This window comes from Musca domestica, unplaced genomic scaffold (genome assembly GCF_030504385.1).
Source record: "Musca domestica strain aabys unplaced genomic scaffold, Musca_domestica.polishedcontigs.V.1.1 30, whole genome shotgun sequence".
Taxonomy (NCBI): Eukaryota; Metazoa; Arthropoda; class Insecta; order Diptera; family Muscidae; genus Musca; species Musca domestica.
Window position 1 is genome coordinate 1,512,194 of NW_026712300.1, and position 12,776 is coordinate 1,524,969.

The 12,776-nt window shown below is 32.7% G+C and overlaps 1 protein-coding gene across 2 annotated transcripts in view; it reads left to right on the forward strand.

Annotated features, from left to right (window-relative positions):
- The window catches only part of LOC101899996 (muscle calcium channel subunit alpha-1), a 1,479,766-nt gene that overhangs the window by 925,565 nt on the left and 541,425 nt on the right, over positions 1–12,776 (forward strand). For both annotated transcript variants that reach the window (XM_059124867.1, XM_059124866.1), the window contains exon 17: positions 7,166–7,218. In XM_059124867.1, coding sequence (XP_058980850.1) covers positions 7,166–7,218 — 53 coding nt within the window. The remainder of the gene's footprint in view (positions 1–7,165; positions 7,219–12,776) is intronic.

The following is a 12,776-nucleotide window of genomic DNA, read 5'->3' on the forward strand; positions in this document are numbered from 1 at the left end:
GTTCCGGAAGGAGTTGGTCGATAGGATCCATATCCGCAACAGAAAAATTAAGACATATCAAATTTAGGGATTAATTACTTGCATCGCAATTTATAAGAGAGACACTACATTTTATACTTGAGATACAATTTGGTCCGCGTACACGAAGAGTATGTGTTTGGGATTTATTAACTGTCATAACAAATGCTAATCGTACAGGAAACTACAAACTTCTAAAGTTCAACCGCATTTTGTTGCTATTAGAGGGATTCGTGTCAGCAATAAATATGACCCTATATGCTTCCTAGTAATAATTTTAGCATTAATTAAATTGTTGTGTTAGCCTAGTACCATAGCAAAGGCGTGGTAAATAATATCCATATCTGAAACGGTTTTAATATAAATTAAAAACTTCACTGAAAATTAACATTCATAGTGTGTTTGTTGTATCAAATCTGAATCGATTTGAATAAAACAAATTTATTTGAACACTTAATTCTGTTAAACATTCCAGATTTCAATGAAATTGAAGATATATAGAGATACATAAAATACATGAAATCGGCCGAAAGTGTATATGGGATCTGAATCCAAACTCAACCGATTTCAATATAATTTGACAACAAAATTTTTACAGTGAGTTCCATCGCACATTTCAAATTTCATTGATCAAATATATGACATCGGTCGCAAATATATATGAGAGCTATATCAAAATCTGAACCGATCTCCATATAATTTGGCAAAATTATTTTTGTTCCTTTACATATTTCAAAGTTCATTGAAATTGGATATACGTAAGTTCTTTGGGGCATCAAATTTATTTGTGGTTTGGTGGTATGAAATCGTTCGCAAATATATATAGATGAGTAATGTCTAAATCTGAACCGATATCCTTTATTTTATTCCTTCACTTAGCTTCTAATATACTTTCCAAAAACAGGCGGCCAATGCTAAATCAGAATTTTCCGTTGGTCAGGAATATATATACTTTGTAGGGAGAGTTACAAACACAATAAACAAGTTAATATTACCTCCTTAGGGTAGCATAAGTTGTAAAGAGAATTATTCCCACATATTTTCTCAAAGTTCGTAGCACATTTAAAAATGTATTTACTTATGTAAATTTTATTTATTATTATTGCGTTTATACTCAGCCAAATCAAACATCTACGTTTTTATACCCTCCACCATACTATGGAGGGTATATAAATTTTGTCATTCCGTTTGTAACTCCTCCAAATACTCATGTCAGAACCAACAAAGTATATATATTCTTGATCAGCGTAAAATTCTAAGACGATTTAGAAATGTCCGTCCGTGTGTCTGTCTGTCTGTCTGTTGTAATCTCGCTATCTTTCGAAAAAATTGAGATTGAAGGCTACAATTTTGTACACGTGTATATTTTGCCAGTAGACAGGCTAAGTTCGTAAATGGGCCATGTAGGTCCAAGTTATCATATAGCCCCCATATAACGGTACCTCCCGATATTCGGTATTTTGATGATTTTACTAGCATTTTTTAACGGAATCGTTCCAAATTTGGTATTTGAAGTTCGTAAAAGATACTGCAGCATAAAACAGAAAATGGGCCATGTAGGTCCACGTCTTCGTATAGCCCCCATATACCATACCCCCCGATATTCGGTATTTTGATGATTTTAGCGACATTATTTACCGGAATAGTTTCAAATTTCGCATGTGAAGTTCGTAACGGATACTTCAGCCCATGCCAGAGAATTGTCTGTGAAGGTCCACGGATTTTTAACGGATTTTATTTATTTATTTATTTTTTTTTTTTGGAAATTGTCAAATTTGTACCAAAGTTCGGCCCGGCCGAACTTACAGCTGTTTTACTTGTTTCTAAATCAAATGAGCACAATCTCGTATGGTCATAAAAGGTGGGGATTATGTAAAAAAACGGTCGAAATTTACAGATAATAATTAAATGATGTAAAAAACAATATCCGACCATGAACCCCAATACATAATAATATATATATATATATATATATATATATATATATATATATATATATATATATATATATATATATATATATACATATATATATATATATATATATCAAAATATTATGTGGCTTATGACCAAAAAAATTGCATATTCTTTATCAATATAAAATTCTTAGTCTATTTAGCCATGTCCGTCCGTCTCTTGTAATCACGCTAAAGTCCAAACTGCATGTGATGAGAAGCTAATATTTTGCATAGTCCTGTTTAAAATTAAATCAAACAAAGAAATGAAACATTACGCAAAGGAAATTAAACTTTTTGCAGGGGAAATGAAACCTTTTTGCAGCGGAAATGAGAACTATAGAGAAATTAACAATTTTGCAACCGAATTGAAAAGAATCGCAAATCAAATTAAACTTTCAGATTTATAAGAATTAACATAAAAAGCTTTTATTTTTAGTAGGTTTCAAATTAAATCAAGTAAATTTTACTAGTATATAGTTATAGGCGATTTTTTTTAATATTAATATCTATATTCACTTATATTGTTTCTTAATTTTTGATTTGTTACCTAATAATAGATACCCGCTTCGCAGCTTCTTTGTTGTATACGCTATTAAATGTTTCGCTCTATCACGTACGCAATGTTATGCTTTGTTGAAACTACGTTCAATCAACTTAGATCATGAATGTGTATACACTGGGGCACATTCCTGTTAACGCACATAATATTCTCAGTTTTAGTTATATATTTGTTGTTTTCGCCCCAAAAAAAATTAGACTCTTTTTTAAGTAAACAATTTTTTATACCCTCCACCTTGGAAAGGTCACATAATGTGGGCTGTATCTTGATTTCAACAGACAGACGGACAACGTTAAATCGACTTAGAATTTTATGCTGATTATGAATATATATACTTTATGGATTTACGACGAATAGTCGATTTAACGTTGTCCGTCTGTCTGTTGAAATCAAGATACAGCCCACATTATGTGACGTAGAATGGTTGGTTCTTTCGCATAGACTTACGTGGCTCGGTGTTGCTAAATATAAATTTGAAATAATTAATCGATAAATTAAACAGAAATGCGCCAATATGACAGATTTCAACGCGACAAAGCTGTAAGACATACAACCATACGTAAGCTGGCTTTGCCTGAACTGACAGTTTATTTGGAAAAAATTAATTTTCTCTGACGAAAAAAATGTTATTTAGACGGAACTGATTTAAGCACGATTTAAGATCAAACGATGTTCGAATGTCGAAACGTAATTTCGGTGGCGGCAGCATTATGATGTGGGCAGCGTTTTCTTTAATACGCAAATCGAAAATCTGTTTTGTTCCTACAAAAATGAACAGTACAATTCAATGGACAAAAAAAGTGGATGAATATTGCATTTCCCAACATTATAATGCTGCAATTCATGTTTCTAAGCAATCGAAATCTTAGTTTATGGTTTTTGGTTAACAATATTTTAACTGGAATTTTAACTTAATTAGTAAACGAATTCACAGTCCTCTATGTGGTTCCGTTTTTATTTTTCTGTTTTCTTTTCTTTTTAAGTAAGCATCAGTGTACTTTATGGGGTCTCCGTGCAACATTTAGAGTGTTACAAGCGGAAGCCAAATTTAATATACTTTCCTTTCTATGGTTTTAAAAAAAGAGAAATCGAAATCGGGTCGTTTGGAGAAAATACCTGTAAAAACATTTTTGCTTTTCATGATATCGCGTGACACAATACAATAGCTAAACTCCGGGGCCTTTCAACGAAGCATGGCACAATGTACGTGGTAGAGCGAACAATTCAAATATTTTACATGAAGAACAATTTGTTATTACAATAACTGAAACATTAGGAGATAACGACCGACGAATAAAAGTACGTGAAATTGCTAATATAATGGGCATCTCAATTGATCGAGTCCATTTAATTTTGCATAAAGAACTACAGATGAAAAAGCTTTTCGCAAGATGGGTGCCGCATTTGTTAAAACTCGATTAAAAACGCATAAGAATGGACGTTTCTCAAGCTTGTCCGGATAATTTTAAGCGAAATAAAATGGATTTTAAACGTGGTTTCATAACTGTTGATGAGACATGGATCCACCACTATACTCCAGAGACGAATAAACAATCCAAGCAATTCGAGAAAAACAACACAAAAAATAATATTTCGTCATACAACGCACCAGCGCACAAGAGTGTTTTAACAATGGCTAAAATCAACGAATTAAAGTACGAATTGGTTGACCACTAACATTTTTCTCCTAATTTAGCTCCCAGTGACTTTTATTTGTTCCCAAATCTAAAAAAAATCATTTCTGGCAAGCGCTTTACCTAAACTAAAGATGTAATTACAGTTGTAAGCCACTATTTTGAAGACCTTGACAAAAACCAGTTTAATCAAGGGATAGAATTGCTACAAAAGCATTAGACTAAGTGTATTGAAGTTTCATAAGATTATATTGAAAAATAAAAATATTTTTTAAAAACTAAATATTTTCATTCATTGATAGGCTGCTCGGTATCTCGAAATGTAATGTCATTTTGTTTGGTGGTTGGTATGTTTAGTTGAAGAGGAATTTTTATGGGTTATTAATATCTATGTTTAATAATATTATTTCGTGGTTTTTCAATTATTATTGAACAATTTGTTATTGTTCTTTATTGAATTCATGTAAGGTATTTCCACATTAAATATTCTTAATACTTAGGACTGAAATATGCAATTTTGCTTTGTTATAGTCTTATATAGTTATAGGAAATAATAAACTTCAACTAATAAAGGATTTCTGTTTCGTTAATTTGAAAATACTGTATCATAAATATGTTATCCTATTTTATATATAAATATTCTCGAAGTCATAATATATCCTATATATCATAACCCGTGAGTTCTTGTCAGAAGGTGTTTTTTGTTTTCAGGTTTATGAAAGTGTTCCATTAAATTTTTTTTCAAATGACTACCTTAAAAAAAAAAAAAAAAAAAAAATCAGCGAAAAATTCTAATTTCGTCTGCCTGCCCATATGTTCTATTTTTTGTAATCACTCATCTTAAGGTCGCAAATTGGCAATGTAAGTCCACGTTTTTTATAGGTTCAATTTTTGCTATAGGATTACTATTTAATATTTTTACTATTTAATAATTTTTGTAGGAAACAAACACCTTTGAATACACATATCTTGCACTTCATCAGTGACTCCCATTCCAAATTTTAAAATTCCAGCTCCATCGATTCATCACAATTCCAATTTTTACCAATTATAGTACCATATAGTACCGAAAAGTACAAAGTACGCCTCCCACATAACCCAATCAACAGCTATTTTAATTCCCAATTTCAGGATTCACTTAAAGTTAATTGTACCAAATTTAGTACGTTTTAGTACATATAAGTACAAATTTCCAAAACAACCTACATATCCCAATCCTACACTCTGACTGTAATCTTATTTCCAATTTTCAGGATACCAGCCCAAATCCAAATTGCACCAAATTTAATACACTTAAGTACTAATTTTCATATAGTCCAATAGTAATCTTATTTTCAAATTTCAGGATTCCAATTCTACTGGTTCACACAAGATTTAAATTGTACCAAATTTAGTACACATGAGGACGGATTTCCAAATCTACCTACATTTCTCAGACCTGCAATGCAATGGTTATCTTATTTCCAAATTTCAGGATTCCAACTCTATCGGTTCACCCAAATCCAAATTGTACCAAATTAAGTACTATTTGTGCACACAAGTACAACTTTCGAAAACATCCTACATATCCTAATCCTACACTTCGCCAGTAATATTGATTTTAAATGTTAGAATTCCGTCTCCATCCGTTGCTCCAAAGTCAAACTTAGTACCGTTTAGTACTTTTCGTGTACATGAGTACACACTTTCAAAGTTACCTCCTTACATACTCCTTACCATACTCCTTAACCTTGATTCCCATTCCAAATTTAGTTTTTAACTCTAATTGTTCTCATGATACGAAAATGTACCAAATGTAGTCAATTTTAGTACTTTTCGTACACTTATAGTGCGAATTTCCAAAAACCCTTACACTCAGTAACCCACATTCCAAATTTAAGAGTTGTGGATCTACTGCTTCTTAAAATGCAGAGGGTAACATTTTTAGTACCTTTTAATACTTTTCGCGCCGTTCTATTACGAATTTCGAAAAACTCAGCCTTATATGACCCCTTCGGACCAGGAGTGACCGTCATCAAAAATTTCAATATTATAGCCGTTTATAGTCGTTTCGTCTGGACGTTGGTGGATCGTTAAGTCTGTCCTTTATTAATATAGAATTTTTAATTTATTTTATGATTATTATTACAATTATTATAACAATAATAATTATTACATATATTATTATTTATTATAATTGTTCTTATTATTATTTTATTTTATATATATATATATATATATATATATATATATATATATATATATATATATATATATATATATATATATTTATTTATTTATTTTTTTTTTTTTTTTGATCGACTACCACAAAAACCCAACTTTTTTTCTTAGAAAAACATTTACGGTCACAAAATCAAATGTCTATGCACCGAAGATGATTTAGATTTCTTTGCTATATTTTGGTGCTTTCAACCAAATTCTTTCTTTTTTAATTTGATATTTTATACTTTGTCAACCGCAATGCAGGAAAACTGGTACCGTCGAAGTTACGGCATATATAAGAGTTTCTTCCAATCGATTTCAGCAGTAAATTTGGAAGTTGACCCAATAATCAATCCCTATCCTCATGATCGAGGGTATTAAAAGTCTGAACCGCCGTCATTGCACAAGTGACTTACTGAATTTCGACTTGTAATAGTTTGGTCAACTATCGCTTGTACATTTATTCTACATACATACGTCTTCTTCGTCTTTTTTACACTAATTTGACGTTTCATATACAAAGCGGTTGTATGTGAACTGTTGGGATTTATGAGTTAAACAACTGTTAATTACACTTTGTTTTGATTAAATATATTAACATTTGGTCGTTTGAGATCACTCTTTAACGCATTTACAACATGATTGCCCATTTACGATCTTTTAAAGACTAACAGCATTCTTCAAAAGAATTTACTAGCATCTGCAATCAAACAGTTTGAACTGAGTTTGAACGTAACTTTTTTTGGTTGTTCTATTATAAGGTCTGATAAATTCAAAATGTCTCTTTTTTACAGGGGAAGTTTTTCAGCTGCTCAGATGGTTCCAAAGTTTATGAATCAGATTGTCAGTAAGTATTACCTTATAAATACTTTTCAACATAAAACTACACATAACCTGAATAAGAAAACATATTAACTCGACGGTATCTTATCGGACAACCCTATATGTATAAATGAATAGGTAAAACAAAGTAGCAAATGTTTGATGAAAAATTTTTGGAATATTAAACAAGGTCTTAGTCCGGAAAATCTAGGAAGTTGATAGATAGCGAATCATCGGTTAATGACGTGGTCGTTAATAATGAAAATTAAAAACCGAATAAAAATGTGTCTTCGATAAGTAACTATTTAGACGATTTCCTAAATTACATTATTTATTTCAATGCTAAATATAATTCTTTTAATAATGAAGAAGGCACAGCTTTGGATACAGCTCCCCTAATTTTAGCAAAAATTAAATAATAAGTCGTGTGTCTTAGACAATATCTCTAAATAATTATAAAAAATTAAATAATTCAAATCTCCCTAAAGTCTGGAAGATTGGAAAGATTCTGTCAATCAAAAAAAAAAAAAAAAAAAACAATTTTTAGACAAATTCGTAGGAATATGTGGCAATAATCATCAAAATGTAAAATATCGGGATGTAACGTTATATGAGGGCTATACTAAAACTGGATCTATACATACAATTTTTCGCCACCGGAGCTAGAACCCATTACGACTACAAATACTAATTTTTGGACAAATCCGTGAAAAAAAAACAGCCAAAAACCATCAAAATAACGAATATCCAGAGGTACCGTTATATGGGGACTATACCAAAACGGACCGATGTATCTCAATTTCAATACCAACCATCCTAGTCACTACACAAATTGTTCTGCTAATTTTTGAACCCTTCCGTCTAATAATATGGCTTTACGGTGATTTCAACAGATATACGGAGATCGTTAAATCGACTTAGAATTTTATACTGATTGTGAATATATTTACTTACTAGTATCTAGGACGAATATTTAGAGATGTTACAAACGAAATAACAAATTTAATATACCCTCCTTTGCATGGTGGAGGGAATAACAAGTAAAAGAACATTAAGTTCGGCCGGGCCAAACTTTTAATACCCTCCACCTTAGGGTAGAAAAAAATACCGAATATCGGGAAATACCGTTATATGGGGGCTATACCAAATCATGGACCCCTACATGCAATGTTTAGCCACCGGAGCTAGAACCCATTATGACCTACAAATACAAATTTTCAGACAAATACGTGAAAAAATGTGGCAAAAATCATCACATTACCAAATATCGGGAGGTACCCTTATATGGGGGCTATACCAAAGCGTGGACCTATAATTACAATGACTCGCCATACGAACTGGGACCCATTATGATCTACAACTACCAAATTTTCAGGGAAATTCGTAAAAAATGTGTCAAAAATCATCAAAATACCTAATATTGGGAGGTACCGTTGTATGGGGACTATACCAAAACGTGGACTATACATACAATGTTTCGCCACACGAACTAGGACCCATTATGACTCACAAATACCAACTTTTTAGACAAATCAGTGAAAAAATGTGGCAAAAACCATCAAAATACCGAATATCGGGAGGTACCGTTATATGGGTGCTATACCAAATCATGGACCCATACATGCAATGTTTAGCCACCGGAGCTAGAACCCATTATGACCTACAAATACCAATTATCAGACAAACACGTGAAAAAAATGTGGCAAAAATCATCAAATTACCGAATATCGGGAGATACCGTTATTTGGGGGCTATACCAAAGCGTGGACCTATAATTACAATGACTCGCCATACGAACTGGGACCCATTATGATCTACAACTACCAAATTTTCAGGGAAATTCGTAAAAAATGTGTCAAAAATCATCAAAATACCTAATATTGGGAGGTACCGTTGTATGGGGACTATACCAAAACGTGGACTATACATACAATGTTTCGCCACACGAACTAGGACCCATTATGACTCACAAATACCAACTTTTTAGACAAATCAGTGAAAAAATGTGGCAAAAACCATCAAAATACCGAATATCGGGAGGTACCGTTATATGGGGGCTATACCAAATCATGGACCCATACATGCAATGTTTCGCCACCGGAGCTGGAAACCATTATGACCAACAAATACCAATTTTTAGACAAATCCGTGAAAAAATGTGGCAAAAACCATCAAAATACCGAATATCGGGAGGTACCGTTATATGGGGGCTATACCAAATCATGGACCCATACAAGCAATGTTTCGCCACCGGAGCTGGAAACCATTATGACCTACAAATACCAATTTTCAGACAAATCCGTAAAAAATGTGGCATAAATCATCAAAATAACGAATATCGGGAGGTACCGTTATATGGGGACTATACCAGAACGTGGACCGATATATCTCATTTTCAATACCAACCATCCTAGACACAATACCAATTGCTCTGCTAAATTTTGGCGCTCTACGTCAAATAATGTGGGCTGTATCGTGATTTCAACAGACAGACAGACAGACGGACATCGTTAAATCGACTTAGAATTTTATACTGATTATGAATATATATACTTTATGGGGTCTACGACGAATATTTAAGGATGTTACAAACGGAATGACAAAAATAATATACCCTCCTTTCCAAGGTGGAGGGTATAAAAATATAATCATTGTAATGATAACTTGCTTTTGCAAAACTCCCGCACACGTCAAGCATAACTGAAAAAGAAGAACTTGAAGACTTTACGAATCAAATTGCTCCTTGGGTAAATATAAACTTAATGACTTTGAATAAGTGAAATATTGCTATTTAAAAGAAGAAAATACTGTTCCAACATCAGCTTTTAAACAAAGCTCAACAATATCAGCAAGGTTCCTAAAATAGCAACTCAAATGAGTATAAACAATATTTACCAATCAAAGCTGAAGGAATTTAAAACAAATCTAAAACATTGCAGGAGGTTTTTTAATTATCATCTGGGTAGAGCTAACAAGTAAAAAAGCAGTAAATTCGAATATCGGTGCTTACCGTTATACGGGGATATACGATATCGTTAACCTAAAATCATCAAAGTAACGAATATCGGGGGGTTTTAAGGGATAAAGTATCGTGGACCTATATAGATAATTCTCTTACAAGGTGTAAAGTACTCATAAGGATCTCCTTGTGTGGATTTTCAGACCTTTACATTAGAAAATGTGGCTAAAATCATGAAAATACCGAATATCGGAGGGTACCGTAATATGGGGGCTATACGATATCGTGGACCTATATAGATAATTCTCTTCCAAGGGATAGAGTACCCACAAGGAACTCCTTCTGTGGATTTTCAGATAATTCCATTGAAAAATGTGGGTAAAATCATCAAAATACCGAATAGCGTGAGGTACCGTTATATGGGGGATATACGATATCGTGGACTTATATAAAAAGTCGCTCTCACTGGGTGAAGTACTCACAAGGGACTTCTTGTGTGGAACATCAGACAATTTCATTGAAAAGTTTGGCTGAAATCATCAAAAACCGAATATCGGGGGTACTGTTATATGGGGCCTACACGATATCGTGGCCCTATATAAACAATTCTCTCTCAGGGGATTAAGTACTCCCCGATATTCCGGATTTTGATGACCTTAGCCACATTTTTCAATGGATTTCTGGATCTCTTAAAATCCACACAAGGAGTTCCTTGTGAGTACTTTATCCTTCAAAAGATAGTTATCTGTATAGGACCATGATATCATATAGCCTCCGACATTAGGTATTTTGATGATTTTAGCCACGTTCTTAACAGAATTCTACACAAGAAATTCTTTGTGCGAACTTTACCGCCTGAAAGAGAATTGTCTATATAGGTCCACGATTGATTGTGGTTAAATGTGCGATATAATTTTCGAATATTTTTTATTTAAATGGTACAATAGACTTGTGTGTTTACGAAAAGTGGCGCTCTTTTCTGCTGAAGTTATTTTTTACAAACATCACAGTTTCTATCAACCCTTTATTTTATTTTTCTTTTCTTTTTTTGCTAGAAAATTACGAGGTTTTTCTTATCACACATGCTTCAATAGGAAGAAATTTCACAGTATTTGATATAAGATGTGAGACGATTTTAAAAAGGTTGAAATATTTCTTTCGTATATATCATAAATTTTCGTGCAATCATGTTTTTATTAATGTGTATCAGATAGTACACATGAGTATAATAGTGTGTGCATTATTATTGAAATGATTTTTATCTTTTTTATTATATATGAAAATCTTTTATCTACAAAGAAAACTTTGCACTTTTTTTCAATGTTTCTCTGAAAAGAAAAAACAAAAAATAAAAAAAATTAATTCTGTTTAAGTAAGAATTGCCTCCATTTTTTTGAAATGGATCGTGGTGCACTTTGTTGCAACACTTATCGTATTGTACATTCGTTGAAATCTGTTTACTACTTCTTATTGCAACATTGATATGTCAATGTCAGATTTCAACGAATTGGCGCTAAAGCTACCACCTTACTTCAGTCTGTCTTGGTGATTCCTGCATGCTATCGGTTGAGTGTTCGTGCTCAACACTGTAAATAATACACGTTCGTGTGTAACTACTAAGGTAAATTTGGTTACCTATTGATTTAAATATCAATAAAGAATTCACATAATTAAATTGCAAGAAACTGAAACGATCGGGCTTTATTTCTATTTTTCTCTCCCCCTATATCGGAGCGCAATTTCGGCGCATTAACATTTGGTCCAATCGAGACGGATTTTGCAGCCGGCTGGTCTATACTTGAATCATTAAAAAATACAGTCCATTGATATTGATGTATTTTCGGTTCTTGCCTTCTAGGTTCGTGTGGAAGAAATCCCCAGAATCAACATCATTTTCGTCAACATCGTCATACTAAACTTCATCATTAGCGTCATCGTTTTCCTTTATAATGAAAAGGTAGGTGCAGTGCATTTTTATTGTTGTTAGCCCGCGAAAAAAAAAACAAATAACAAACAAGAATATTACAATAACAAATCGGCCACTTTACAACGCGTCGCGGAGTTCCCTTTTTCGTTTGTGGTCAAAGTCCAATTGTCGTGGACAACAACATCGAACAGTGCAAGTGCAAAAGAAAAATAATTTGGAAGAAAGAAAAAAAAAACAGTGAATTTGTCGCATTCTATTTTGCATGAATGTTATCACTTTTTGTTTTGTCACAGTTGTGTTGTGATCTCATGTTCGTGTGAGATAAATAAAATAAAAACTAACAACAAATATAAGCATCAATTCTTTTAGTACACATTGCATTGTTCGGTGTTCAATAATCATACACAATTATATTCACATATTTATGTTAGTGACATATTTATGCTTTACTGTTTTCTCGTTGTTTGTCGTTCTATCATACAAACACGCTGTATACGTACATACCCTTATTACTGGTAGCCGTCGCTTGACCGTCAGTAATAAACATACATACGTTGTTCTTCTTTGTTACGTGTACGCTACACCACCCGGGTCGGTCGATTGTGGTTAAGTAACACGTTTGATACAAAGTTAGAAATAGTTGATGAATACTACATATAAGTGTGTGTATGAATAGTAAAAATATTTTTGGACAATT